The sequence below is a fragment of the Rhinichthys klamathensis genome, unplaced genomic scaffold (genome assembly GCF_029890125.1).
Source record: "Rhinichthys klamathensis goyatoka isolate OS25496 unplaced genomic scaffold, OSU_Roscu_1.1 h1tg000005l_1, whole genome shotgun sequence".
Taxonomy (NCBI): Eukaryota; Metazoa; Chordata; class Actinopteri; order Cypriniformes; family Leuciscidae; genus Rhinichthys; species Rhinichthys klamathensis.
Window position 1 is genome coordinate 2,225,593 of NW_026606558.1, and position 27,750 is coordinate 2,253,342.

Below are 27,750 nucleotides of genomic sequence, written 5' to 3' on the forward strand. Positions count from 1 at the left end.
GGCTGATAAGGCACTTTCTTTTTTGTTCTTCCTCTATCAGAGGGCATGACCAAATAGTCCCTCCTAATGTATAACAAGTGTCGGCAATCTCAGTCTGAATCAAATACAAGCAACTGACTAGAACAGAGCAGAAAGTAGGCATTCCAGCTAGTTTCAGCCACTTTCTCCAACACTTTCAAATATTTGGGGGCTACGATACATATGAAACAGAAAAAAACCTGCTTTTAAAAAAAAGCCTTGTTGCATTCGCTGTAGTGTAATTTCACAGAAGAACTGAAAACAAAGAAAAAAAAAATTCACAGAAGCCACCATATAAAATTAGAAAAAAAAAAATATATAGATGCCTGCCCTCTAGAGACTTGCAGTTGTACTGCAGGTGATGGGACTCAAGGTTCCTCTGAAGAGATTCTAAATAACTATGTGGTTAGCATTCCTTGGTAATAGAAGCCCTCAAACATATTTTACAGGGCTCTGTTGATTGGAAAACATGGTATCAACTGTGTGGGATGATTTTGCAATTGTCCAGAAGTTAAATTGTTAGAACAGAAATCTCGCTTTGATCTTTTTGTATCCCGATAGAATTAACAAAAAAAATTCCAGGAACATGTGTGATGCTGCACTTGACATGAGAAAGCAGCATGTTGGCCAAATTATTTTCAGCAAAACAGACGAGTCAGATAAGGAGGATCAGTGGCCTAAATACAACCTTCATCAATAACCAACAGGGCTAATGTTCATGAAGCGATGATAATGTCTCCATATCTGCAGCTATTAATGGCGCTTCACCAAAATAAACAGAAAAGCAGAGCAGCCAGAAAACCATCCGTTCAGCAGAAACTCTGAGTGTTCATGTTATAGTTTCGTTCTCATGCTCTCCACAGTCTTGTTCCTGATTCCTTGTCAAGGATGAAAGCCAAAAAAAAAAAAAAAAACACCATGATGTCGTGGTCTCAAGGTATTAAACACAATGTAAATGAACTGAAGTATCCCATGTCCTGTTCTGCATTGATGGTGCCGCATACAAACTGATGATTTTTCACATGTGCAGGCAGAAAAAAAAAAAAGCCTGAAAGGAGGAAGGACAGGATGGGGAGATGTAGTCCAAACCCACCAATATATCTTTACGTCCAAGTCTGGACTACAACTCCTAATAGTGCTTTGGAGAGAGCCAATAAGCTGCAGAGCACAGATAAGCAACCGAACAGCAGGGTGGTACGAGGTCATGACGGGACGCTGACTGAAGGGTTGTGAAGATGTCAGCTGTACCATCTGAAGGGGCTCTAGTGATTGACCAGGCCCTGCAGCATCATCATGAGGCGCCGTGCACGCTTGCTCAGAGGGCTCTGGGTGTCCTGCTGCAGGAAGTGGAGGAGCTTCTGTCGTACCTGGGACAGCACTGCAGACATGTGGTCTCGGGTGACTGGATCTCCGTGGTCCAGGTTCATCACAGCATCTTCTAGATAGCTAATGAATGAGAGAAAGGAGATAAAAAAATCTTTCTACAAAGATGGCCATTCATGAAATAGATTTTTTTGCAAGTAACATATTTTATATTATTGCAGAAGTTAATGACATTTCCACTTTCTACGGCTTTTCTAACTCCACTAGAGAAGTGTTTGTGGTGCAGTCAGTGTTTTTTATTTTCCCCGCGACATCAGAGAAACGAGTCAAATGGCGTTTAACTACTCGAGTGTTTCACACAAAACAACCTGGATATGAGCTTCCATGAGCAAAAATGGCACATTTCAAAGTACGTACTTCCGAACAAGTGCCTTTTAAATAAACGGGAACCCCGGAAAAAAATTGCTTTCTCCAGGCATTTTAAGAGCTCCTTGGCTTACAACTGAAAAACACCTCCTGACATCATGCAATCATCAGCGTCAGACTCATGAAGGAGCCGATGTTTTCTTATATCAGGCTTTGATTCAACTGGAGGCACCGTTTACATCATTTATTTCATCAAAGTGTTTTGGCAGGAAGGCTAAATTCCTTTAATCTCTCCTGTTACGATCACCAGTTTGCTTTGAAGCCAAATCTCATTAATATTGGAAGCACTTTGCACTGGGCCAGACCTCTAACAATGTATTAATATTAAATTCAAAAAGTGCAAGAGGTCTGAGCTTTTCATAGCTGAATTTTCAGCAGCCATTAGTCCGGTCTTCAGTGTCCTTCAGAAATCATTTTAATATGCTGATTTGGTGCTGAAGAAACGTTTGCTCAAGATGCCTTTTATTTCAAGCTTCTATGAAGAAAAACATTTACCGTATTTTCCGCACTATAAGGCGCACCGGATTATAAGGCGCACCTTCAATGAATGACCTATTTTAGAACATTTTTCATATATAGGGCGCACCGGATTATAAGGCGCATAAGATACTGCAGTCAAACGTTTGACTGGGTTTGCGTTATGCATCCACTAGATGTGCTAAAGGGAATGTCAACAAAACAGTCAGACAAAGTCAAACTTTATTAAGCGTTCTGACAACTCCGTTCACTCCCATGGTAACGTTGTTCAAACGTTAAAGGAAAACTCCGGTCAATTTTAACATTGAGCTCATTTTTTTGTAAATTTGGAGTGCTGTCAGTACAGATAACAACGACAAAAACCGGTGTTGCCTACACCGTGTTATCCTCTTTTTAAAATTTGCACCCTGTTGACTTACACGGGACAAGTTTTACAACCTTAATGTGTCATTACAAGTGCACAGCCATGTGAGTGAACACGGTGAATCTGACTGCAGTAAATGTGAAATATATGAATAAAAATTATGTTTATTCAGCCAGCTCACATACCCGTATTTTCTTCCTGTTTTCGGTCAAAGTCCACAGTAGGCGACTGTCAGCTGTCAGCCGATGACGGTGCTGTGTGGTGTTCTGAGAATATCAGCTCAAATGGATAGTTCATTCGAATCAGGTATTGAACACACGGAGGTTTGATCGCGCGCGAACTCGACAATCAACTACTGTGGACTTCGGCCGAAAACAGGAAGTAAATACGGGTATGTGAGCTGGCTGAATAAAGAGATTATTCCTGCCTTCGTGAAAGCTCGGATCACAGTTGAGACTGATATATCAGCCCAGGCATCCACGATCCATTGGCAGATAGTGGCGCAAGTCGCCCGGCGCTGTCTCCCCGTCTTGGTGAACGTGTGTTCACCATCCATATATAAAGCGCCCCGGATTATAAGGCGCACTGTCGTTTTTTTGAGATAATTAAAGGCTTTTAAGTGCGCCCTATAGTACGGAAAATACGGTATTTGAAATACAAATCTTATATAAAAATTCATCAATTGAATACATCCTTGCTGAACAAAAATATTAATTTCTTTCAAAACCCCCCATCATTTGAATGACTAGCACTAGTCATTCATTCCAGTCCTCAAACACAAATCTGGTGTTTTTTTGACAGCTGTACTAACAGAACATGTTTGTTATTTCTTTAAGCTATTCTAGGGTAAAGCTTTTTTGGTCTTCTCTCCAGGCTGTTTTTTTTTTTTATTTCTTTTTTTTTTTATAAAGTCCATCAAGGATTAGTAAAATGCCACCTGTCTGGAAAACTATGTGGGAAATCTCTCCATCTGTCTTTTAAAATGAATAGACATTGCTGTATGATACCACCAGAGACTTGAGCGGTATGTTGCACAGAGGTCATCTTAATTACCTTACAAGCGATCATTAAGTTAAAGCTTCCGATAAAAAAAAAAATGAAATGTAATACAATGACCTTAATATCCCCAGGACTTTGCGGTGTGGTGCTGTCCAGATGGCTAAGCTTTCATGCCTCATGGCAGTTTGCTCTATTTTCACATGTGTAGGCCCTGTTCCAATTCATTTAAGCCCACAGTCATGTTATCTCAACTATAATCTATTGGCCCGGAGAGATATTACATTCTCTGTGCAAAGAAATTACTGTTTACATCTTGTATTCTGCTAACCTTTATTTGCGAAGGTAAAAGGCGATCACTGCGGAGCACAACGCACAGGGCTTGGTGGTATGACAGAACATAACCATGTGATGCTAAAAACAAGTCAACCAGTTGAGATTCTGCTGTACTATTCGTAGAAAAAAAAAAACACAGGCCTGGAACACCATATTCAAAAAAACAAAGCCAGAACCATCCACTTCAATATTCGTTTTACTGTTCACTGCATTTTGTTGTTTAATACTCAAGTGTTACATAATGTGAAGCAGCTGTTGTGCTAATTCCAGACTTGCTTTTCAGTATCACGTGCCATGAGCGCCACATTACAAAGCGTTCAGGTAAAAAGATAAAGCTTGCAAATTAGATTTTTTCTTTTTAAAATGTGCCACAAGACCCCTGCTCGATCCATTCTGTTGCACTCGGCAAGCTGTAGCTAAATGCAAAACAAATGAGTCTTATGTACTGTATCATATGTCCAATATGGAATTAAGGTATAGTGTGTGATTAATAATTGGGTCATGATAGTCTGGTCTGGATCTTTCAACAAATTACTTGGTGAATATTCATGAGCCATTAATTAAACACACACACTACCAGTCAAAAGTTTGGAATAATTTTTGTTATTTAATTTAACGTTTTTGAATAGCCTCTTATTCTCACCGTTTAGTGTCCCATGAACCTTCAGAAATCATTCAAATATGCTGATTTGGCAGTTAAGTAACATTTAATATTAATACATTTGTTTCGTTCATAATTTGAATATGTATTAAATGATGAGACTTTCCTTTTGTGAATAACATTTATATGAATATGAATCATATTTAAGTTTGATTTTCATATGAAGGTGTCTAATGGTTTCTGTCATAAACAAAAGCGTAGACTCAAATAAATATTAATTCAGGCACTATAAATATATATAAAACCTAAAGCATGTGCCTTACTGCTTAAAATAACATCCTTATGTCTAAGCAGAAAACGGACAGACTTACAGATGGTAATGTCTATGCGCATATGGACAGTATGAAACACTAGTATTTTAGAGTGCAATTCAGAGATAGGACTGGCAGATCGCAGTTTATAGCAGTAAAGGGACTTGGCAGCACACAGGCAGAGCATTACTCTGAGATTCACAGGAGTTAGTCCCTTTCTCCCTGCAGAGAACTCGAATGCAGCCCAGACTGTACAGCACTTTAATAACTGCAGCCCAATGCAGCACTGCCACAGAAGCCAATGTCCCCTTCAACACAAGGTCATTCACAGAGGAATTAAAGAGAAGGGGACGATGTCTCGAGTCTTAAAGCATTAATGTCCTGTGATATGAAACCGCATTTTGTCCTTGATCACGTACAACACAGAGGACTATAAATAAATACTTAAGAGTTTAATCATTAAAAGCACAGTGCTCTGCATGCTTTTGCATACTCATTGAAACTGCAAGGGGGATGCTGAAGGAATAACTGCTATATAAAAGGACATTTTGAGATAAGTATAGAGCATGAATGCACTGACTGCTAGAGCTGAAGGGAACAAACCTGATCTTGAGTTCTGTGCGTGTGCTGAGGTTGGTGGAGAGCTGCTGGATGAGGGACAGGAGGACGGCCTGATGGAGTGGACAGGGCTGCTGGCCGAACACTTGCTGAGAGTCAATGGTCTCACACACGTACAGCACCAGATTCAGGTCTGCTGCAGATAAAGCCTGCAAGAAAAAAAAAAAATCACAGCAAGCAGTCAGGAAAAAACCTGGAGAGGAATAATACAAGACTGTGTTGCTGTGAAAGATCACATATATAGAGACGATAGTAAAAGGTCAAATCCCATGTTATGTCACCTGTGGAAATAAGTATTAAACTAAAGGTTCAATTTCACCTAACAGTTCAGACTAATTATAGTGATTCTCTACAACCATTAAATTGACCAAAAATGCTAATTATGTAATAAATTAACAAGTTATGAATACAAATCAAGAGAATACTGAACAGTTATTGCAGTCTGACTGTCAGCACTTATGTTAAGACGTCTCCTCCCAAAAGCTTAATTAGGCTACTAGTGATTTGCATTATTTAACTTGAACAATAACCCTACAGAGGGTAACCAAAAATGCTACTGATTTCCTCCATAGAGAAGTGTTTGTAAAGAGGTTTCCCTTAAAGGCCCATTGAAGTGGCTTGAAACACGCAGCATTATTCAATGTGTTGACGTAATTTCCACTGAAACAGGAAGACAGGACGAAACTAAATCGAACAGCTCCTCCCCCTTTTTAAAATACCCAATAGCATTTAGTTTATATCACAGCTATATATTATATTTACCATGTAGAAAATAGTAAATGCGTGAATAAGTGACTGATTTTAGCCACAGTTTCAGCATTTATATGTAGGGGGGGCGGGGCACTTTAGATTCTAGAGAGCATTTGTTTGGACTAAATCTGATGAGAAGCTGAAATGCAGAGTGATGTCATTAAAATCATTGATCCATAATTGACGAAGTTTTGAATGCTTATATCTTCTAAATGTGAATTTTGTCATTGTTTTGGAGCACTAGCTTATAGATAACAGTAAGACTAACATATTCATACTAAAAGCCCAATAACTCCAATATTGATTTCATGTGGACTTTAAATGCTTACATTTCACAAAAAGCAAACAGTTACCGTGTGGCACATTTTGCAGCGGTATATGGCTTCATGCAGTGGTTCTCAACCTTTTAGACCTTTCCACTGGAATTTCTTGCTGCATTTAGGACAAACATACTTGTTTACATATTTATTAACAGAAACCATACATTAAATTAATTTAAATTCATTCTTTAAAATTCTAAATCGGTGTTCTTGATGTTTTTTCTACAAAAAAAAAAATAGTTATTGAGGGAGAAAGAAAATAGCTTGGTTGAGAACCACTGGCTTAATGCATGTAAAAGTGTGTTAAAAGGGCTACGCACATTACATAGCAGTTTATCCAATTGCACCACTAATGACCATAAAAAAGCCCATAAAACATGATCACAGATGCATGATATCATAAGTGAAATATCAGGCATATGTATGTGTCTAGCGATCAGTAACTAACCTGTTGGAAGGCCTCGTTGAGCTGGCCCTGCTGTAGTAACTGCAGTATGCTGGCCTGCTGGGCCTGGTAGTCCAGATGTGTGGAGGGGACAGGAGTTCCTGCAGCCGAGCGCATGGCCTGCATGATGCTGGAGGTGACGGCTGCCTGCTGCTCCTTCATGGCCAGACTCACCTCTCCCTTCACTATGCGCTGCACCTGCGTCAGGATTGAGTCCTGCAGGCTGCAGAGAGGAGAGGCACCATTAGACTATGGCAACAATATAAAAAAATACATAACCAATCGGTGGCAACAAGTGACTGTTAATAAAAAAGAAAAGTAGTATGTCTTTGAATCATTCATTCAAGATATTGGTTCAAAAACCAGACTTATCCAGTAATGAAAGTGAGGCTTTATGCGCGAGTCATTGAATTATTCATTCAAACCAAAAAAAGAAAGAAAAATTGATTCTATATTTTTAAATAGACCAGCAATTAACATTTTGTCAGAACCTCCAGTAAATTACATCATTTTGTTTAGTTGTCTATTCGGAATCATGAGAAAATCATTATCTCTATTTTTTTTTTTTATCGTGATTCTTAATTTATCCAGAATTATTCAGCTCTACTTCGTTGGAGCATATCATTTACTAAATTAGAAATAAATAATCTGAAAAAAAAAAAAAAAATCAATATGAAAAACATTATTTAAACTTTACAAAGCAACTTCTTGGTTTTTTTGGTAAAAAAAATAAAAAAATAAAAAGTTAAATACAGGATTAAAAAGGAAGTAAACACTAAGCAAACAACACTGTTCGCAGAATTAAACATTTATTAGATATTCAAAGACTTCACATTTATATAATTTAAACTGTCTTTTGAATTTTATAGGCATATTTGCCTAAACATATATATATATACTATATAAACATGCTAAAATGGGTGGTGGATATAATGAAATTTCATGTTTGTTTGATTGTAATTTAACACCATGCCAGCTTCCGTATCAATTGGTGAAAAATGTCAAAAATACAATAAAAGATTAAAAACCTAATTACGTTTTTACAAGTATTGGTTTATACGACAGAAATGTTGGTATTGTAAATATCAGACTGCAGTGTAAACCTCAAAGTATCAAACTAATTAGTGACAAATTATTTTTGTTTCAAACGCCACATGATTGAATCCCTCCAACTTGAATTTAATACTACAGTCTTAATTGCATATATGTGAGAGGAAAACAAACCAGCTTTATTGACAGAAATTAAATCCAGGATTAGGCAGAGTGCCACACATACCGATCAATTTGCAATGTCCATAATGCAGAGCTACACCCCAACCAAAAAAAACCTTTCTCTGCATTAACAACCGAATCATTCTACTCTATTCATGCAACAAAGTTATCCATAAGGTAAGGCATACAAGGGGAAAAAGAATACCTTATATTGATTTTTGATTTCTGACTATATTAAATAGGCTCTGTGCTGCATGCATGTGACAGAAAGCCTTACTTTCCCACGATCATGTGGAGCTGATGCTGAACATCAGAGCACACGCTGGCCGTCACAGTGGAGGCCAGCTGGTCTTGAGAATTCTGGAGCGTGTCAATCATCTGTTGCAGCTGGCCAATCACGGGATCCCGTGCATCCTGGTCCCGCTGTTTCCTGTTCTTGACGTGTGTCTCTAGCTGTTGGATGTCTGTAGGAGAAAGTAAAGTCATTATACATTTAGTAACACATTAAAAGGGTTGTAATAATTAGCTGGTGCTACAGACACAAGATGTGTAAAACAGACCTAAAAAGCATGCAACAACTTGCCAGATTCATTAATATGCTCAATGGTTATTTTTTTTATTACTGTAAAAAAGCAGAAAAAAATGTCAGATTGGTAGCGAAGTCTATTGTGATGTTCTTACACTCGTGGGTTCCCTGTTTGAAGCTATCATTGATCTGCTGAAACATGGACTGGCAGCCTCTCTCAAACACAGGAAGCACAATGCTCTGGAAGGTCTCTTTGTAGGCTGCCTGAATGGGGCCCTGCATGGCCTCAGCAGCAGCACGACCAATGGCATCTGTAGTGTTCTGTGAATGGAAGAATAGGACAAAAAGTTAGAAGAGTTAGAGTTTTCCCCAGTTTGTGCCTGTTTCGTCTTCCGTGATGAATTATTCAGTTCTACACTGGTGCATAGAAGTTGGTGCATTTCTTTTGAACTGCTCAGTTTGTAGTTTCAGAGAAACGTTCTTTACAGACAGAAATGTTTTTAACCCAGTCTTTGGAAAATGATATCCTAACAAATGGCAAGTTTGGATGGATTTCTTTTCATTTTTTTAAGTGCTCATTCTCAAACGTTAAGCCACTGACCTTGGACTTAACAACTTTGGTGACATTTTCCTTCAGTGTTCCTTCCACTGCGGTTAACTTGGCAGCGATGGTGCTGTTCATCTGGCCAGTCACAGGTTCTAGACTCTTCGATATGGCTGCATAAAAAAAAGGTGAACTAAAGCTTTACATAAACATTAAAAATCAATAAAAGTCTTCTTTCCAGCCCTGTCACAGGGACAAAAAAAAAAAAGAGCAGAATGTTCTTTGCTGTATTGAACGTTGACAAAAAAAAGTACAGTTAAGATCTTGAGCTTAGCACATCGGCACTCACACTGTGGGACAATCTTCTTCATTTCTTCACGCAAAACTTTGTCTAGCCGGTTGCACAGACTGTTGTTCAGAGTCTGGACAAGCTGCTGAACAAGCTGGTCGTGGAGCTGTTGGTTCCGGCTTTGTCCCTCAGCCAGAATTCGCTCCATTCTTCTTTCTGTCAACAGCTAGTTAAAGTTAACAACAAATAGTATAGGCCCGACCAATCGAAAGGATTTTTCTTTAGTGTGTGCATGCATATGAAAAAAGATCATGCATTTGAGAACAATATTCATCTCAGCTTTCTTGCTTTTTCTTGTGATAGTGGGCTTAGATTTTACGTCATTTTCATCTTAGATTATATTTAAGTTGCTTTGAAATATGTCACACGACAGAAGGTAAATGTTTTATGAATGGCACCACACATGAAGAAGCTACATTTCTAAGTTAATATTCTGTAGAAATTACAGTAGAGTGGGACTTTTATCTTTCTGGTTTATTTAGCATGAAAATGGAGCGTGGCCATGAAACATGATGGGCTACAATATCAATATTACTCAGCCAGTGTAGCATTGTTGATGAAATACCATGCGTTTAAATTCTCTTAAATTTTTTTTTCAATTTCATATCGTTCTTTCGTTGTCTTTGCTATAATCCTTATCTAGCTATGAGTCTCCCCCTAGTGGAAGGATACGTTCTTGCTCCTGCTGAGCCAACATGGAGTGCTCGATATGAGCCATGATGGAGCTCTGTATGGCATCCATGTGGCTGGTAACTCTCTGCAGAATGTCCAGCTGGTTCTGTCTCAGCTCTGCTAACTCCCTCTGCTGGCTCCGCAACATCAGCAGGAGCTCATCTTGCACCTCTGTGCTCATCTGAGAACACAACAGCAAATTAATTCCTCACACGAAGCATCAGAAAAGTTGCAAGTCTTAGCAGTCACAGCAGAACATTCATATTACAGAGCTTGCCATGTTATTCATGGTTTAGCATTGAATTAATGTTTTATTTATATGATGAATCACAGTGACTAGACAGAAAACAAGCCTTAGCGCATTTTGATTGGGTTTACACAATACAAATGCTACGAAATGCATTCGGATTGTGGTGCAGGGGATCAACAGACTTACCTGGTTCTCAATCTGTCTAGACTGTGAGGACTCTCTGGGAAGGGAGAAAAACAAAGATGATCTAATCAGTCACACAATCAGATTATATGGCTGAAGGGGCTCACCACTCAATCCCAAATTAAACAATATAAACATTAATATCAGGAAGATTTACATAGTAAGGAGGGCAGCTCACTCACCCTTCATCTTTCTTGCTCTTCCTCTTGAGTTTGGGGGAGCTGCGTGGTGATGTTTTCCAGTCCTTTACGGGAAGTCTGTGAGAGGAGCGAGCGCCACAGTTCCCCGATGAGGAGGCCAGACTGGCAACCTCATCATCATGATCACTGTCAATCACAGCAGGAAAAGAAAAGAAGTGAAAAGACAAGAGATAAGCAAAATTGTCTTCAGGGTATTGAAGATTGAACTAAAGTTTGTTGAGTCATGCTCAGACTTGTTTGGACATGCTCAGACATGCTTTGCCAGAAAATGTTTTGCCACTAGATGGCGGGCAAGAACATAGTCAAAGGACAATTTAAGAAATTAATTGATGAAAATGCAACTAGAATTGCCTGTGACAGACTGTTACAGTGTCTTTTGTAACTGGTAGTGAGCTGTTACTCTGTGTTAAATCCTGTAGTAGGACAGTCATCAACAAAAAGCCACATTTGTGTGGCGGTGTCTGGGTTTTACACTAGGTAAATTAATAAAGCAGTAGTGGCGAGTCACGATTTTTGAATATTCGATTAGTTGATTTAATTATAGAATATCGAATAGGTTGTGGGATTGTATAAAAAAAAAAAACCCATGTTTACTGTGCTGATGCGTTAATGTAACCAGAGGGTGACGCTGCCAATAACGCACCTAAAAGCTGTCACAAAGAACCGGCAAAAGTAATGATTATGAATGTTTCAAATATAGCAAGGAGACAGTTTAATTGTTTATTAATAAACTAGTGTTTTCTGTGTCCGTGTCGGCTGCAATAGTAACCGCAGTAGTGAACGCGCCTATAGGGAGAAATGCACATTTCATACAGATTAAATAAGCAAAGAGTAATCGGTTTCTTTTCGTTTTGAATTGTTTTGTTTAAAAGTAGACATTTCAAGCTTTCTATATATATATATTTCTCGTGTCTCTGAGGCAGCTTATACGCTGAGTTTCAGTTCATTTATGAGACGAGCTCAAGTTCACATGCAATACAATCGCGCCGGCGCCTGCATGTCCTGATTATATTGTCTGTAAATCCAGGCAATTGGTTGATGAAACATTGATTAAAATTAAGATACAATTTATACAAAACGAAATTTACTTTAAAGAAAGGCTTTCTACAAAACTTAATGAAGTGGTCAAAATCATGTCTGACCCACATGTCTCCAGATATATTGCTGCATCTTGCAACATACCACCTTGCTAAAACACATATCTGGGAGATGAGGAATGGATAAAAATACCTCAAAAAAATAAAAGAGTACTTGAATAAGCCCATTAATGGCATGTTTGAGTCATGCTCTCAACGAACTGTTTTATTTCCTCTTTCCATATTGTGAATAATAAATGTGTATAATTTTAATTTGCTTGTTACACAATGGACCCTAATTTATTGTAATAATTATTTGACGTAGCCTACTTTAACACTTACGTACTAAACTGCAATTTTTTTTATTGTTTGCGTGCTGGAGGCAGGCTATTACGTCGAGTGATGTCAACATTTAAGCTAGCTGGTGAGAAAATTGCACTATCAAAGAGTCTGGAAAGTTGACAGCAAAAATAGGACATACAAAGAAGAATAGAAAGACAACCGTTCATCCTACCTAGTTTTGTAAATGCAAAGCCGCTGTGTCTTATCTGCAACGAAGTTGTCGCTGTTTGCAAAGAATATAATATTAGACATTTCATGAAGGCTATTTTAGAGGTGTGTCTAGCGATCCACAGACTCTTTTGAATGTCTTTCAGAACTTTTAAAATTAAAAGCCATCAATTAATCTCAAAATAAAACATTTCTGCAAAAACGTTCTCATACTTTTATTTTGAAGGCAAAATTACTAAAGACGAAGTGATTGAGTAACTGTTGCTGTCATGACAGATCTATTTCAGAACCAGCCACAATCAAAATAATCTGGCTGCCAGATGTTATTGCTGACGGGCCAGTTTTGGCCCACGGGACGCCTGTTGCCGAACCCTGCTTTACACTGAATGAGGAATCTAATGAGGAATTAAAATGTAAAACGCCATATTCGCATAACTTTTTGCAAAATTTCAAATCCCTCAGTTCTCACCAACTCCAAAAAGCCATCTAATGTTGATTCTCGTTTTGTTATAAGTTCTGTAGCGTTCTCTTTTTGCCAGCAGACTCTCCTCTGTTTGCCCTTTTTTTTTTTTTAAATGGGTGATTCCCCAGAGGTTTGCAATTTGCTTTCTCAATGTCAACCTTTCTCACTCATTGTGACAACTAACCTACGCCACTCCCACACCATACATGCGTCAAAGTAGCCGGAGCACCTTTTCTCTATTTACCGATATGTCGAAACATGCACTAGTGAGTAGAACGCTGTACAACATTTTTCCATAAAAAACCATCCCATCAGGTCTGAAATATAAACACTTATAATAGGCTTAAAATAGTGAATCAGGGTAAGACAAAAACATGTTTTGGAAGAAGGATTGATATATTGACTAATTTAAATTTAACCCCCCAAAAAAAAAAGTTACATAGTGTACCTTTAAAATGTCAACAACAAAAAATGACTAAGGAAGCACAGAAACCATTTTGGTGGCTTAATTTGAAGAATATCCTACATATCCCACATTATAGGATTCGTATTACAGAAACATCCAAACTCAGAATCCCATTTCAGAGCAGAACTCATTTAGAACACTAAACAGGACATTTTTGTAATACCATTCCAAGAGGGGGGAAAAAATAAAATTGAGAGTCGTGACAGGTTTTCTTTAGCAGACAGTTTGCATGTCCTTGATTTGAATTGCTCACATCACTATTGTCAGTGAAGGTCAGACTAATATTCTGACAAATTTGACTGAATCCATGTAATGTTTCTGTTCCTAATTAAGTTACCAGCCAACTGGTGAGACATTTATTTCACAGCTGGTGTTAATATTATGTGGCCACAGACCTCATAATACTCCCATTAACTTAATCTGAGATTCACGCATTTTACAGCTTCCTAAAATGCTTGTATGACAAGCAATTGTAAAGTTAAAATGAAAAGACAGCAAAACTGAACAAATCCTTATTAAAAATGAAAAATGAGTATAGTAATGGGATCTGAGCTTCAGAGGATGCTGACTTCTGTATAGGTGATACTCCAAAATGTAAAGTTTACCTCTGCTCTGCACTTGCATCTTGACTGTCGTTCTGAGTCAGGTGATAGGTACGCCTGTGGTAGGGGGAAGAAATGTGCCTGTCCTTTATTTCCTCCCTAGAGCTGGAAATAAACAGTCAAAACAGAGTTATCAAATGCTTTAGCTTTGTATTATCAAATATTATCACTGATTTCTCAAAACATAAATCAATACTAAATGTCAATATTAAATTAACATCAACAAATCACAAAACAGATGAAAAATATTAGGGGTGTAACGATATTCGAACCGAAAAACCGCGATACACCACCCACGATACTCTCATGGCATACCAAACACGCCCCGCCCCCTGCTGCCCCGCCCAGCCCTGGCTCAATGGACCTCATGTCTTATGTGTACACAACGAATACAGAGTTGTAGCCCAACCACCATTAACACCCTATAATAGCAAGCTCCATGTTTTGTTACTTTCGATAATAAGCAAGATGTAGTCTTTGAAATTATGTCTATTTGATCACGAAATTCAAACAATAAATGCCGTTTTGGCGCTCTTAGATGTGGCGTGACAGATCACTGTACTAGATTCCTCATCTAAAGAGGCAGCGCGGAGCGCGAGTAAACGCGATCATCTCTTCCTCAGTTACAGAATAAACACGAATGGACACCCGAAGGTATGTTGAAAGATACAGTAACAGTATACTTACTGAAAGGCATCATAACTCGTGTAATCACTCAATCAGTGTTACAACAGCGGAAATACGTCAATAAAACGCTTAGTTTTTCACATAGCTTTATATTTATCAATTTTAGCTTTCTAAACTGAACTGACGGTCTTTAGAAAAGTTTCGATGTTGTTTCAATTGAATCTTTCTTTCCTAAAAAAAAGCAGTGTTTATGAGCGCTGCTGCTTTGTGTACAGCCGTTACCAGGGAAACCGCTGTTTCAGCCGCTCCTAAAGCGCCTCCTGCTGGCACAGCCTTGCAAACCTGTATTAATACTAGTGTGGAATTTTTCTATAATATTCACTGGATGACAGTAAAATAGGGCGTTCTAAGTCAATCTACTGCAGTATTTCCTCTGTCAATCAGTAGAAAATGTGGTTAACACCCAGTCATGCTTGAAGAAATATACGTCATATACCGTGAAACCGGTATAATTTTGAGCAATACCGTGATATGGATATTTGGTCATACCGCCCAGCACTAATACAAATTATATTTTATTACTTTATATTATTGTATATAGAATAATAGAACAGCAACTCACCAGTCTCCCAAACCATTGTCTCTCAGGCTATTGCGAGTCTCTCGTGTGATATCGGGTGCTGCTGGCCACGCATGGTTCACACTGCTGTCAGAACAAGAACCTCCACCCGCTACAGCGTTCTCCTGTGACAGAGCAGTCTCTAGTAGGGAGGGTGTGTTATTGAGTCTTTGTTCTCCATCCACAGATGCTGCACCCAATTCGAGAGGCAGCAAACTGTGCTCAGCACCGCTCCGGGCTCTCGGAGACAGCAGGTGGAGGACCGATGCGGCTGAAGCCATGCTGTCAGAATGCAGGACGGAGACCGAGTCAGCAGCGGCACCAGCCAGTCCTCTCTGCAGGGTTTCTGAGGCGATCTCGGGGATGTCCTGGGACATTGCCGTAGAAGCAGATGAAATGACATCCGGAGAGCGAGCTCTGGTCGGAGAGGCCTGAGGGACAATCATGGGATCTATGGCCTGGAGATCCATGGAGAGAGGAGGGTTTGGAGAGGAAACCTGTGGAGGAGGAGATGGGAAATAAGGGAGGGGAAGTCTGTGAGAGTAAGGAGCAGCTTCGCAGAGCAGAGAGGCCTCTCGCAGTAGGGATGGAGAAAGCACCAGTGGGGGAGAGAAACCCTAACCGGATGGGGATTTTAAATGGAAGAGTGGATAGAGGGATGCCAGATAAACAGAAGAATTGTTACATTAGTTTTTCATTTAAATCAGATCTAAAGGACTGACAGTCTGAGCTGTCATTTTGTGAGTGCTGAAATCTGATCTGATTTGTTCAGATGGACAGTGGATATGGATATTGCCCATGCTATATCTACACTAATGACATAAGCATTTACTCAACCATTCAAGTTTAAGATCAAATAAAAAAAAATGTATGGTCTGGTTTCACAAACAGGGCCTAGATTAAGCCAGGATTAGGCCTTAGTTTAATTAGGACATTTATTATAAAACATTACTGATGTGCATCTTGAAACAAAACAATGGCACTGATATTTTAAGATAAAAAAAGGACAGTAAAGATTTCCATTTCTAATAAATACTGTTATTTTGAACTTTCTATTGATCAAAGAATCCTTAAAATGTATTAGTTTCCACAAAATTATTAAGCAGCACACTTAAGCAGTTTTTCAATATTGGCAATAATAATAATAAATGTTGGAGTACCAAATCAGCATATTAGAATGATTTCTAAAGAATTACGTCTCACTCAAGAGTGGAGTAATGGCTGCTGGAAATTTAGCTTTGCATCACAATAAATGATATTTAAAAATGTGTAAAAAAATTAAAATAATTTTTTTTTTATAAATGTCTCGTCTAAGGCTGCACGATTAATCGCAATACTCCGAAATCCCGCTTAAACCGATCTGGCTTAGTGCGATTATGGAATCGCAAAGGCTGTGATTATTTTCTATGCACAGCTTGTCAGTGAAGCATGGCTCTGTGGTCAGCAGCAAATGCTGCTCCATCTGAAATGTTTATAACGTCGCTTATAACGTGCATTTGAAAAAGCAACACGTCAAATATCTTCCCAAACAAGCATTTATGAACCTCTTGACCAACAAAAGACAACATTTAATAACATGTTTTTACTCTAAACTCACTTCATAACGACATTTGCGCATCCCACTGTGAGATGTGGCTTCTTACTCTGAAATATGTCGTGTGCCTTATTCTAAGTGTTCTATACAGTGGTAAAGGCTATGTCGATTAGCTTTGAAGTATAAATATACTTTATCATGAAAATACCCAAGGAGGCTTGATGAACCATACATTGTCATAGTCGTCTGTTTATTAGTCATGTTCATAGGCGTAATCTGCGGGTGGGACCTGTTCCCACCACTTTTTGCCAGGGTCGATATTGTCCCCACCACTTTTGAAACATCTCGCGGCACGGATTTAACTAATACAAATAAATAAAACATCTCCAGTTAACTAGCAGAGCATTCATTTTTAAATAAGAGGCGATCTAGCATGCTGAAATGTGTTGTTTTTGAAATCAAGTGATCAAAGTGCTCGTTGACTGCGATCAGTGGCGCGGATACAGTGTTCTCTTGTGGCTCGCGCTGCATCCGTTGCAGACTCTCTATTCGTTCCGGTGAAATCACAAAGTAAAATGCACACAAATGTTTCCCTGCTTGATATACAACCACTGATAAACATAATCGGTTTTAATGAGAAAAAAAAAAAAAGACGAGTGTGGATTAGAACCCGTTCTCTGACACGCTTGGCAAAAGTTCTGCCACTGGACCATTTAAGTACATGCATGTACCATTTAAATCGATTGCTGGACATCGATATGTTATTGTACATAGGTACATCTGATTTATGATTTAGCACTGTATTTATGATTTAGCACTTCTGGAAATACACTTCCGAATGCGTCTCTGTCCCCAGCACATTTCAAACCAAACTGACGCCCATGGTCATGTTTAACCAATAAAATTTCAATCTTCCATTTATTCAGCTACAGCGATATAGTATGATGCCCATAGGGATTGGAACGACATTAATTCTGCAGGGCATTTTTAGAGTTCCTGCACGAGCGCCCTATGGCTTTCTTTTGTCTTTTTCGGATAGGACAGTGGAAAGGGTTGGGTGGAGAGAGGGGAATGGGATCGGCAAAGGACCTCAAGTCGGATTTGAACCCGGGTCGGCCAGAGGCGCCAATGTCAGTGCCCTAACCCCACTAGGCTATCAGCACCGACACCCTATGGCTTTCTGATGGAGCAGCATTTACTACTGATCACAGAGCTGTGCTTCACTGACAAGCTGCACATTAATAATACAAATAAATAAATGTTAAAAAAAACGTGTGCGGTTTACTTTCGATTAATCGTGCAGTCCTAGTCTTGTCACTTTTAACATCCTTGCTAAATAACATTATTAATTTCTTTAAAAAAAAAGACTTAGTTTACAAAGTCACATCTTTTATACACCGTTACTAATAGACAATATAGTACTAAATGCAATTTACCATGTCCATTAATACCTGGATGTTTTCCCCAAGGCCTGAGATAAGGATGGAGTTGGATCTTGAACTGCCAGCGCTGGCACTCAGAGTCAAGCTGGTGTTGCCACATTCGACAGACATTTTAGGGCTCTGGGTCAGATCATCTCCACCCCTGGAAGAAAGAAAATTGAGCAATGCCTATGAGTGCGTGACGGGGCCCAACATTTTACACTCTGATGTGTACTTTTGTACACTGAGTGCAATTCATACAGTGAAATCCAAAAGTCTCAAAAAAACAAAACACTTATGAAAATGAAGAGGGTAAAAATGTTTCTTAAAAAAAGAAAAAGAAAACTTGACAAAAATGAGTTGAATCTCCCACCTTGCACCGTTGTCTGAGCTGCTCATGGCCGTGACTATGGTCAGGCTGCTTGCACTGCTGCCAGGAGAGGCGGGCATCTAAAAAAACAAGAGAGCAAGGATAAATGATTACCATCACTGAAGCGACCCAATGATGAACCCGTAATATTAAAGGCTTACAGAAGCACTGGGCGTCATAAAGGCGTCCGGGGTCATGAGTTTGGGCAAGGCTGATGGGGCTGGACTCATGAAGTCTGCTGGACTTGGAAGCGGCAGTATTTTACTCAGGTCATTCTGTGATCCACTGTCCCCAGACTCCTTATCAGAGCTCATTGCCTCCACATTCAGATCAGCCAGTGGGTCAGAAAAACCTGGGGGAATGCAAAAAAAAAAAAAAAAAAAAAAAAAAATCCCATATTGTGAAAATGCTTAACATTTAAATTTTAAAATAAAAAAATATGCATATTTAAATACATAAGATTTATAAACAATACGTCACACACAACAATGATTTTTTCATCACCTTAATTAATTCAGACCATAATTTGGGTAAAATACTTTTTTTTTTTTGCCATAGCACTGTAGATTCAGTAGTGAAGGTCTCGGAAACATATGTAAAAAATAATAGTATACTTTCCAGACTCACCAAAGCCATCTTGTGATCCAGACTGAGGCATGAAAAGGGAGGATGAGGCCCCCTGATTGGGCTGGAACCAGATCTGCACATCCTGTAGTGATCTGTAGGCATAAGAGTGTTATAAATATCTGAATACAAATCTCATGCCTCCATCGAGAGATGTATTTTGTATGTAAATAACTCACTTTGTATGCACACAGTAGAGTTTAATCTGGATTCCTGATTTGGACTCTGAGGGTCCCTGGCTTCCTTCTGTGAGAAGATATTAAAACGGAACAGTATTAAAAGCGTCATCTGAACGCATCTTCACTCACCTTACAGCAAGACTACAAACATTTGCACATGCAAAGCTAGCATTAAAAAAAAGGGAGGAACGGACCTGTTGTCATGCTTTCACTTTCTTCATCAGGGGGAAGGACCTCAGTGTGCCGCAATCGTGCACGGGCAACATCCTGTATGCCGAAGCTGAGCACAGGGTATGTAAGCAGAAACTCTGAAACTGCAGTGAAGTTGGCACGGCCTTTTTCCTGGTTCTGTAGCAGCTCCATGACGTACAACACCTACATATCAAACACACAACCCAGAATCAGCTGGTAATAAACAACCAGTTATTTACTTACACAATGTCATTGTTTGCTTGTTGTAATAGCAACACTGACCTAAGCTCAAGAATCTCATTAAACAGAAACCAGAAAAACAGAAACCGAAACCCATGCTGGAGTTAGATAGTTGACCATGGTTTAAATTTGATTTTATACTTCCTATTTGTCTTTCAGTAATTTTAGGACAGGTAGAAATTCCAAAAACCTGCAGACAGACCTAATTTTAGTCTTTCCTGGTGTGAGACAATTATTAGATTCAAGAATATCTCCCATCCACAATTGGTGCTTGAAGATGTTTTGCATCAGGTTTGACGTCAATGTTTCCAAAAGACTAAACATATGAATGAATAACATTTTAGAGCTACACCAGAGGGAGAGTTTTTCAGTGCAGTGGCAGATTTAGGCATGGGCGACATGGGCAATCGACATCTTTACAGTGGCACAAGGCATCCGCGAAAAAAGAAAAGAAGTAAAAAATAAAAAAACTCAATATATTATGTCACAGGGAATTAACCTGGGGTGTGTTTCCCAAAGCCAACTACGGTCTGAAGTTTTGTCATTACCAATAATGGAACTTGCTAACAAAGTTTTTGGAAACGCACCCCTGGTCGGATTCAGTTTTCACGCCCGGAAAAGTACTCTCACTCAGAAGTGAGGAGGAGCAGGGGTTGTTTTAAGTCACCTCAGGGCTTCCATTGAAGTGACGTCAGTAGAGAAAGCGGGATAAGTTCTAAATCAACACAAATTGAAATTATGGATAACAAAAAAAGGTCTAAGCCAGGAGCCTAAATTAGCAAAATGAAGAGGGGAAACATGCGACAATAAAAGGTATGTATGCAGCTACCCTCGTATCATTATGAGTGTAAATTTTAAATAGAGATGCACCGATTCCAATTTTCTAGGCCGATCCCGATTCCGATTTTTCCTCGAGTTTGACCTGCCGATACCGATTTAATTTTTTCAAACCACTTTACAGCACACACAAATATTTATTTTCTATCTTCTCTTTAATAGAACATTTTGCATAGAACATTTTTTTGAACAGATAATCGCTATAAAATAGAACTATATAAATTACTCCTGGTGTGGGAAATTCACACACATCTAAAGTGCAGTGTTATGGAAGAACCATTTCCTTTTCACATCCAATATCCAACTAAAACAATTTGATTTTTAGCAAACTAAACTTCTGTATGAAAACAGGTAATGACAATAAAATAATATATAAATAACAAATAAAAATAAAATAAATATTGCCTTGCAGTATAAAGATATTTCTCTCTCTCACACACACACACACAGGCCTATTGCAATCACTTGTACATCAATGGCAAGTTACATTTCTCACACAGTTCTTCTCTCATCTGACACATGTCCAGCCAAGCTAAACAGGACAAGTGGGGCATGTGCAGGGAAACGATTGGGAAATAATAAAAACAAGTTTAAATGCCTACTTCAGTTCTTGTTAAAACACACCAGACATGCAAATTCTGTGCATTTTGGATGAAATCATATTTATTTTGTCCATCAAAAGTGAGCTTTCACTTAAATTGAGCGCAGCAAAAATGGACTCGTTCGGCGCTGAAACCCGCGCTTCACTTTTGCTCACGCGACGCTCCTGCTCGACGCTCACGCTCACGCGCTTCTCCGGCTCCCGGTGTGAATGCACTCATTGATTAACATGCACGCCAAACAAAAATAAAACGCGCTGCTCCCGCTTGCGGTGTGAAACGGCCTTAATTCATGAGGTTTCCTACATGTGCGTGTTTCGTGTGCACGTGTGATGCTGATGTTGCGCGATGTTAATCATGCGGCGCCCGAGTGCATTTGACCGGCATAAAATCGGATTATGTCAGACTGACCGGCCGGTCGCCGATCATGGCCGATCACGTGAAAACCGGCCGATTCCGGTCACCAGCCGATCAATCGGTGCATCTCTAATTTTAAATATATAATAAAACTATTTATAATAAAAATAAACTAAAAAAAAAAGTCCTACAAACTTACGTAAACAGACAGAGAAAAGTTTTTTAAAACAAAAGTAATATCACTAACTTTATCAATATTTTTAGTGTACAGTTGTGGGGGATTTATGTTTTTTTTCTTCTTTTTTTCCCCTCAATTTATAATAATTTAAATATATACATTTATATAAAACAGCAAAATTCTTTTTTGAAAAAAAATTTACTTTAAAAAGACCTACATTTCTCAATTTCATTCATGGTGATAACATGAATAATGTGTCATGGTTTAGTGGAAGATTGCTGTCCTCTACTGGAAAACAAACACTTTTAAAATAAAATAAAACATGAAATTTCAACTACAACCATTAGATGGTAGCAGAGGATTACACAATAGCTCATATACCATTTCCACGTTTTTCATTCAAATTTATGTTTAGACATTATAAAATCATAATTTGCAAAACAACATAGCATTTTTTTATTCTAAAGTTTTTTTTTTTTTTTTTTTTTTTATAATGTCAACATTACAGTCAAACCTGAAAACTGTTATGCTATCAAATACTCAACGCACATACGATCAGGATGTTAAAATAAACAAACCCTCACATTTCAGGTCATCGACAACACCACTGACGAGTAGATATTGAACAATAAACATGTCCCAGACAGGTTCGTCACTTGATGGGGTACCCTTGAAACATTTCAGTTGCAGTCTGTGCTATTTGCAGCGCATTTTTGTATTTAGTTGCATTAAGAGTATTTGCAGCACGAGTTGTCAAACTGAATGTTCTTTTTTTTATTTGCATGCATTTTCTTTAGTTGCAGCACGTTCAGCTTTCTTGGTCACCGCAGATTCACCCAGGGCGCGATATATGAGCTAGAGCCACCACGGTTTCAGTGAATAACGACTTAAAATGTAATTTGTATGGAAATGAGCAACATGGACACTCTGCAGAATCACTAATTGTGGTTTCAACCGAAGACAGAAAATCATACAGATTTGAAACGCCATGAGAGTGAGTAAACAAAACATGTGGGCATTAAATATGAAATAATAATGAGTCTGACCTTCCTCTGAACATCACTAAGGATAAGAAACTCTGCAGACAGGTCCAAACTGGCCTTCAGGCTGGGTAGCACACTGCTGTTAAATGGATCTGGAGAAAACCTGAAACACAAATGAATAGTTCTTCTAAAATTCATATTTAGGTCACATCCATAGACTTAAGGGATAGGTGAAAGTTTTATGCTTAAAGGGTTAGTTTACCCCAAAATGAAAATTCTTTCATCATTTACTCACCCTCATGCTGTTCCAAACCTGTAAGACTTTTTATCTTTGAAACACAAATTAATATATTTTAATGAAATCTGAGATTTCGGTCCTTCCATTGACAGTCTACAACTACCACTTTGTCACTTCAATTTTTTTTAATAAGAGATCGTAAAACTAATCCTTATGAATTGAGTGGTTTAGTCCAAATTTTCAGGAAACACGTGATTGCTTTATATGATAAACATTGCATTTAGACTTTTAACATTCATCAACACATACATCAGATATGGTAAGCGGAAGTTTAAGCATGGTTGCCTGACCTGCAAGATCCAATGAGGTTCATTCTTGTGTTACGCAACACCAAGCGTGCCGCACAAGCCCTGAAAAGTGAAGCCAAAACGTATCGATCGCCCCCCAGTGACTGGTCCTAATATAGGTCATAAACCCCGCTTCCCCATGTTATTCAACGGCACGTGAGACCAACTGAACAATTAAATAACACTTCAAATATAATTTTCCCAAAGATAGTTTGTCATTTACTGTAGTTTTTATCACGCTGATGTAATTTCAAGTGTTTGTTTTAAAAATAAGTTTGTTTTTAGATAGTTATTCGATGCGGTGGTGTGACGTCACGATTGACAGGTTCTCTGAGCGATGTAGTCACTGAAGCACCAACAGACTTTTTTTCAGGATCTTCGGAGGACTGAGGAGATTGGAGCTTTAAATTTAATATCTAAATTTCTATAATTAATTTTAAAAAGTGCCGGAGCGTGGGATTGCGATTGATTCTGCGAGAGTGAGGGTGGGGCCTTGATTTCGCGGCTTTACTTCCTGCTCGCTACTGCGCAGGTCTGGTCCCGAGATCGCTACTGCGCAGACTCAAGTTCCAAGATGTCAGCGCCATATCGGGATACTGGCGGCTTCACTTCTGACCAATGGAAGAGAGCGAAGGGGCGTCGTCCATCTTTTTTTACAGTCTATGCGCAACACGTTTGAGCTTCCGCAAGAACCAATGAGGTTTGTTCTCACGCGTCAAGCATGAACGGTTGAGCTTCTGTTTATGTTTGCTGATAAATGTTTATGTGCGAATAAAAGCCTAAATTCAATATGTTTATCATATAAAACAATCCAGTATCTTCAGAAAATTGACTAAACTGCTCGATTCATGTGCATTAGTTTTACCTCTTTATGAACAAAGCAACAAAGTGGTAGTTGAATGGACAGTCAATGGAGGGACAAAAATCTCTCAGATTTCATCAAAAATATCATTTGTGTTTCTAAGATGAACCAATGACTTGCGTGTTTAAAACGACATGAGGGTAAGCGATGAAAATCTTTTCATTTTGGGGTGAACTAACCTTTGAAGCTTGAACACCATAGAACATAGCTGTGGGCATATCTAACAATTAAAAATGTAAACACTTCTATTGATCATGCAAGCTCCATAGTTTTTACAGCTTTTAGCTTAAGAACAGACCTGATGGTTTGTAAGCAGGTCCATGACACTGTGCACCACATTTTCAGCTCCTGGTTCTGATCAGCTCCAGTGATCAGGAATCGCCAAAACGGAACTCTTCAGAAAAACAAAAATGGTTTTATGTTCAAAGATATACAGCACATGTCTAAGACACACAATTTCAAAGAGTAAAGACAACAGCAAAGACAGTTAAAGACCAGAGTCAGATTCCCTGATGACTTGAGATGCTGACAAAAATGTAACTGCGATCACTGAAGACTAAATGAACTTGAGACTCACTCAGGGTCTTGCTTCTTGTGGTTGTCACAAAAGAGCAGGCAGGAAAGGGGCCGTCCATTATGTGGCTGCCATTCGTGCAAACATCTACAAAAGGAACAAGGTTACTTGGATTTATTACCAGACTGCAGGCTATCGATTTAATTACAGGATGGCTTCAGAGGAAGAATAAAATTTAAAAAAAAGAAAGAAATCTTGTTAATACTCATTTTTATTATTAACAATATGATTACATATTAAAGGGGTCATATGATGCAATTACATGTTTTCCTTTTTCTTTAGTGTGTTATGTAGCTGTTAGTGCAAGTATAAGATCTGCAGAGATACAAAGCTCAAAGTATGTCAAACCTAAAGAGATATTCTTTATAAAGGTTAAGGCTTAGCCACACCTTCCTAAAACGCTTCGTTCAAACACGCCCCCACAAATCTATGTCAGTATGTGGGGGCAGAGTTTCATAACACCGCCCAATCATATACGCATAGGCAGAGTAACTTTTATTCTCGCTGTATTATTGTTGCCGCCGTGTCATGGAGACACTGTTTTTCGTTGAGAAAGCCAAACTACTTTGTTTGGCCTTCCAAAAGACGACACAATTACAAAACAGTGCTTAAGTTTTATTTACAACACGGTTCCAGAACAGTAAAACTAAAATTTTCCACTGTGTGCTGTGCATTTTTCGGAGGACTGATTCCAGAACCTGGGAGAGTACCAGGCTGGCTGTGCACAAAGGCTGATTCTAAAAAGCAATTCCATATTTGCATGTACAGTCTGGGTCTCCCGACTCACACAGCCTGTATGTATGTTTCATATTTTAAGAATTTGCTACTGACTATTCAAACACGAGTTTTTAGCAGTATAGAGTAGCGCTTGCTTGTCGTTTCTACGATCATATATGCAGACATATTTTTATGTTTACATTGTGTTCTCACACCCATAGCGCGGTGCGACACGTAAAAAGACAGCAAGTCATTATAATCAGTAAATATGAATGACTAACATGAAATAAAATAAAACCTTACCAATCAAATACCATCTGGTTCAGTCGCGCTGGCAAAGTTAATCGATCAGCTTAGTCATCTGCATTTTCCGGATCAGATTTGGGCTCGAATTGATATGGTAGTGCTGTCATTATCACCTGTCATTATTGCTTTGGGAGCTGACGTTCCAAATATAGTAACGGCGTGACATTTCCGTCACATGCTTAAGGTTTTTGGGCCAATCACAATGCACTGGAACGCTGGCCAATCAGAGCACACCGCGCTTTTCAGAACGATGAGCTTTGTAAAAACTGACGCGTTTCAGAAAGGCGGAGCATAGGGGAGCAACAATAATGTACAGTATGTGTAAAATAATGACTTTTTTTAACCTAAAACCGCGTAAACACATTGCATTAAACCAAATACACAAAATAATGCTCTTTTTAGAACCATCATATTACCTCTTTAAATATCAAATGGCATATATTGACAACTCATTTATGTGGTAATTACAGTCACAAGTTTACTATATACACATTTAGTAATATAAATGTATATTAGTACAGATATTTTTTCCCTTGAAAACTAGATGCAATAAATGTTTTATTAATGGTAGGGTAAGCAATATCGGAGAGGCTAGCAATACCAAGCTATCTTTGAAAGCATAAGATCCCACCCTCCCTTCAGAACGCTCTCTAAAGCCACGCCTCCTCTAAAACACATGAAGAAAAACAATCAGAGCAGAGTCTGCAAAACATCACGAAACGAGAGACGATGTTAAATTACCTCATGTCTCAAAGCACAAAACATAACATAATAATGAACGTAAACAACTTATAGGCTCTAACTTGTACCACCTGTCTGCTGCAGATTCATTTTGGTATTGACAGTGTTGCCAGAAAAAAAGCATAAATCCGAGTCTGAGGGCGTGCACAGGTTGCTATCTCATAATTACGGTAATCACTAGTGGTCGACCGATATTGTTTTTTGATGGCCGATGCCGATATCTTAGAGAGCAGGGTGGCCGATGGCTGATATTTATATACACACTTTATATTTATTTTAATTAATATTTAATAAATTAGAAATAAATTAGAAAACAAATCTTTAAAATAAACATGCTTATATTTTAGATGGCATCTTCTTAAATTTGCAATCCCATTACAGTTTTTTTTTTTTTTTTACAAATAAAGTAATTGTTTAAAAATATATAAATGTGAATAAAAAGGAAGTAAACACTGTAACAGGGCACTCAGTAATCTGGTCATTTCATGCAAACTGGTAATCATTTTTTTTCAAATAAAGACAAGGTAACGCTAATTTTACATACAGCACACAGTGAAAACTATATTAATATGACAAATGGGCAACTGGATATAGCACAGCATATTTAAAAATTAAGGATTTAAAGTTTTTCGATAGCGTCTCCTGTGAAGCTGATCTTCTATTCACTCCCTTCGCACGGACCGACCATCACTCGCAGCAGTGGTCTAAAAACCACCCGTCAAAATAAAAGTCCTGCTTCCAACATATCAGCCAATCAGAAAAACGTATCGGCCGATGCCGATATTTTAAAAATGCCAAATATCGGCCTTGGCGATATATCGGTCAACCGCTAGTAATCACGACATGGCGTGAGCGCAGCATAAGCTTGTTTTGGTTCAGGAGGAACTGTAAAAGATGGCTGCTGTTTGTTTGCGGCGCTTGGTTACTTTCTGTCTACAACTCTGCATAGCTTTACTGAACGTGCTAATGATGACGTGATGTGTTCACGAGCAGGTTGCGGGGAGGTATGGAAATACATATGTTGACAGGATGCAATGATTGGACGAAGATTTTTTGGTCCTGAGACTTCCACAGAAGATATATGTACATGTTTTAACATTTAGACCACTTCTATTATTGATCGCTATCAGGATGTGAAGAGAGTTTCAACCAGTATAACAAAAAGAG

At 38.6% G+C, this 27,750-nt stretch overlaps 1 protein-coding gene across 3 annotated transcripts in view; it reads right to left on the reverse strand.

The window, feature by feature from the left end:
- Nucleotides 1-1,063: 1,063 nt before the first annotated feature.
- The window catches only part of edc4 (enhancer of mRNA decapping 4), a 31,847-nt gene continuing 5,160 nt past the window's right edge, over nt 1,064-27,750 (reverse strand). Inside the window, exons 9-29 of one of the 3 annotated variants that reach the window (XM_056255070.1) lie at nt 24,823-24,906; nt 24,544-24,639; nt 22,862-22,961; nt 19,607-19,787; nt 19,413-19,479; nt 19,237-19,328; nt 18,771-18,961; nt 18,613-18,689; nt 18,270-18,402; nt 15,288-15,781; nt 14,042-14,143; nt 10,904-11,047; nt 10,725-10,758; nt 10,289-10,469; nt 9,617-9,772; nt 9,325-9,440; nt 8,879-9,044; nt 8,475-8,661; nt 6,989-7,208; nt 5,456-5,619; nt 1,064-1,464 (exon numbers count right to left, since the gene is read on the reverse strand). In XM_056255070.1, coding sequence (XP_056111045.1) covers nt 1,281-1,464; nt 5,456-5,619; nt 6,989-7,208; nt 8,475-8,661; nt 8,879-9,044; nt 9,325-9,440; nt 9,617-9,772; nt 10,289-10,469; nt 10,725-10,758; nt 10,904-11,047; nt 14,042-14,143; nt 15,288-15,781; nt 18,270-18,402; nt 18,613-18,689; nt 18,771-18,961; nt 19,237-19,328; nt 19,413-19,479; nt 19,607-19,787; nt 22,862-22,961; nt 24,544-24,639; nt 24,823-24,906 — 3,169 coding nt within the window. In that variant the 3' untranslated portion in view covers nt 1,064-1,280. Of the gene's footprint in view, nt 1,465-5,455; nt 5,620-6,988; nt 7,209-8,474; nt 8,662-8,878; nt 9,045-9,324; nt 9,441-9,616; nt 9,773-10,288; nt 10,470-10,724; nt 10,759-10,903; nt 11,048-14,041; nt 14,144-15,287; nt 15,902-18,254; nt 18,403-18,612; nt 18,690-18,770; nt 18,962-19,236; nt 19,329-19,412; nt 19,480-19,606; nt 19,788-22,861; nt 22,962-24,543; nt 24,640-24,822; nt 24,907-27,750 lie in introns of all 3 variants that reach the window. The other 2 variants (XM_056255053.1, XM_056255060.1) reach the window with 2 other exon arrangements.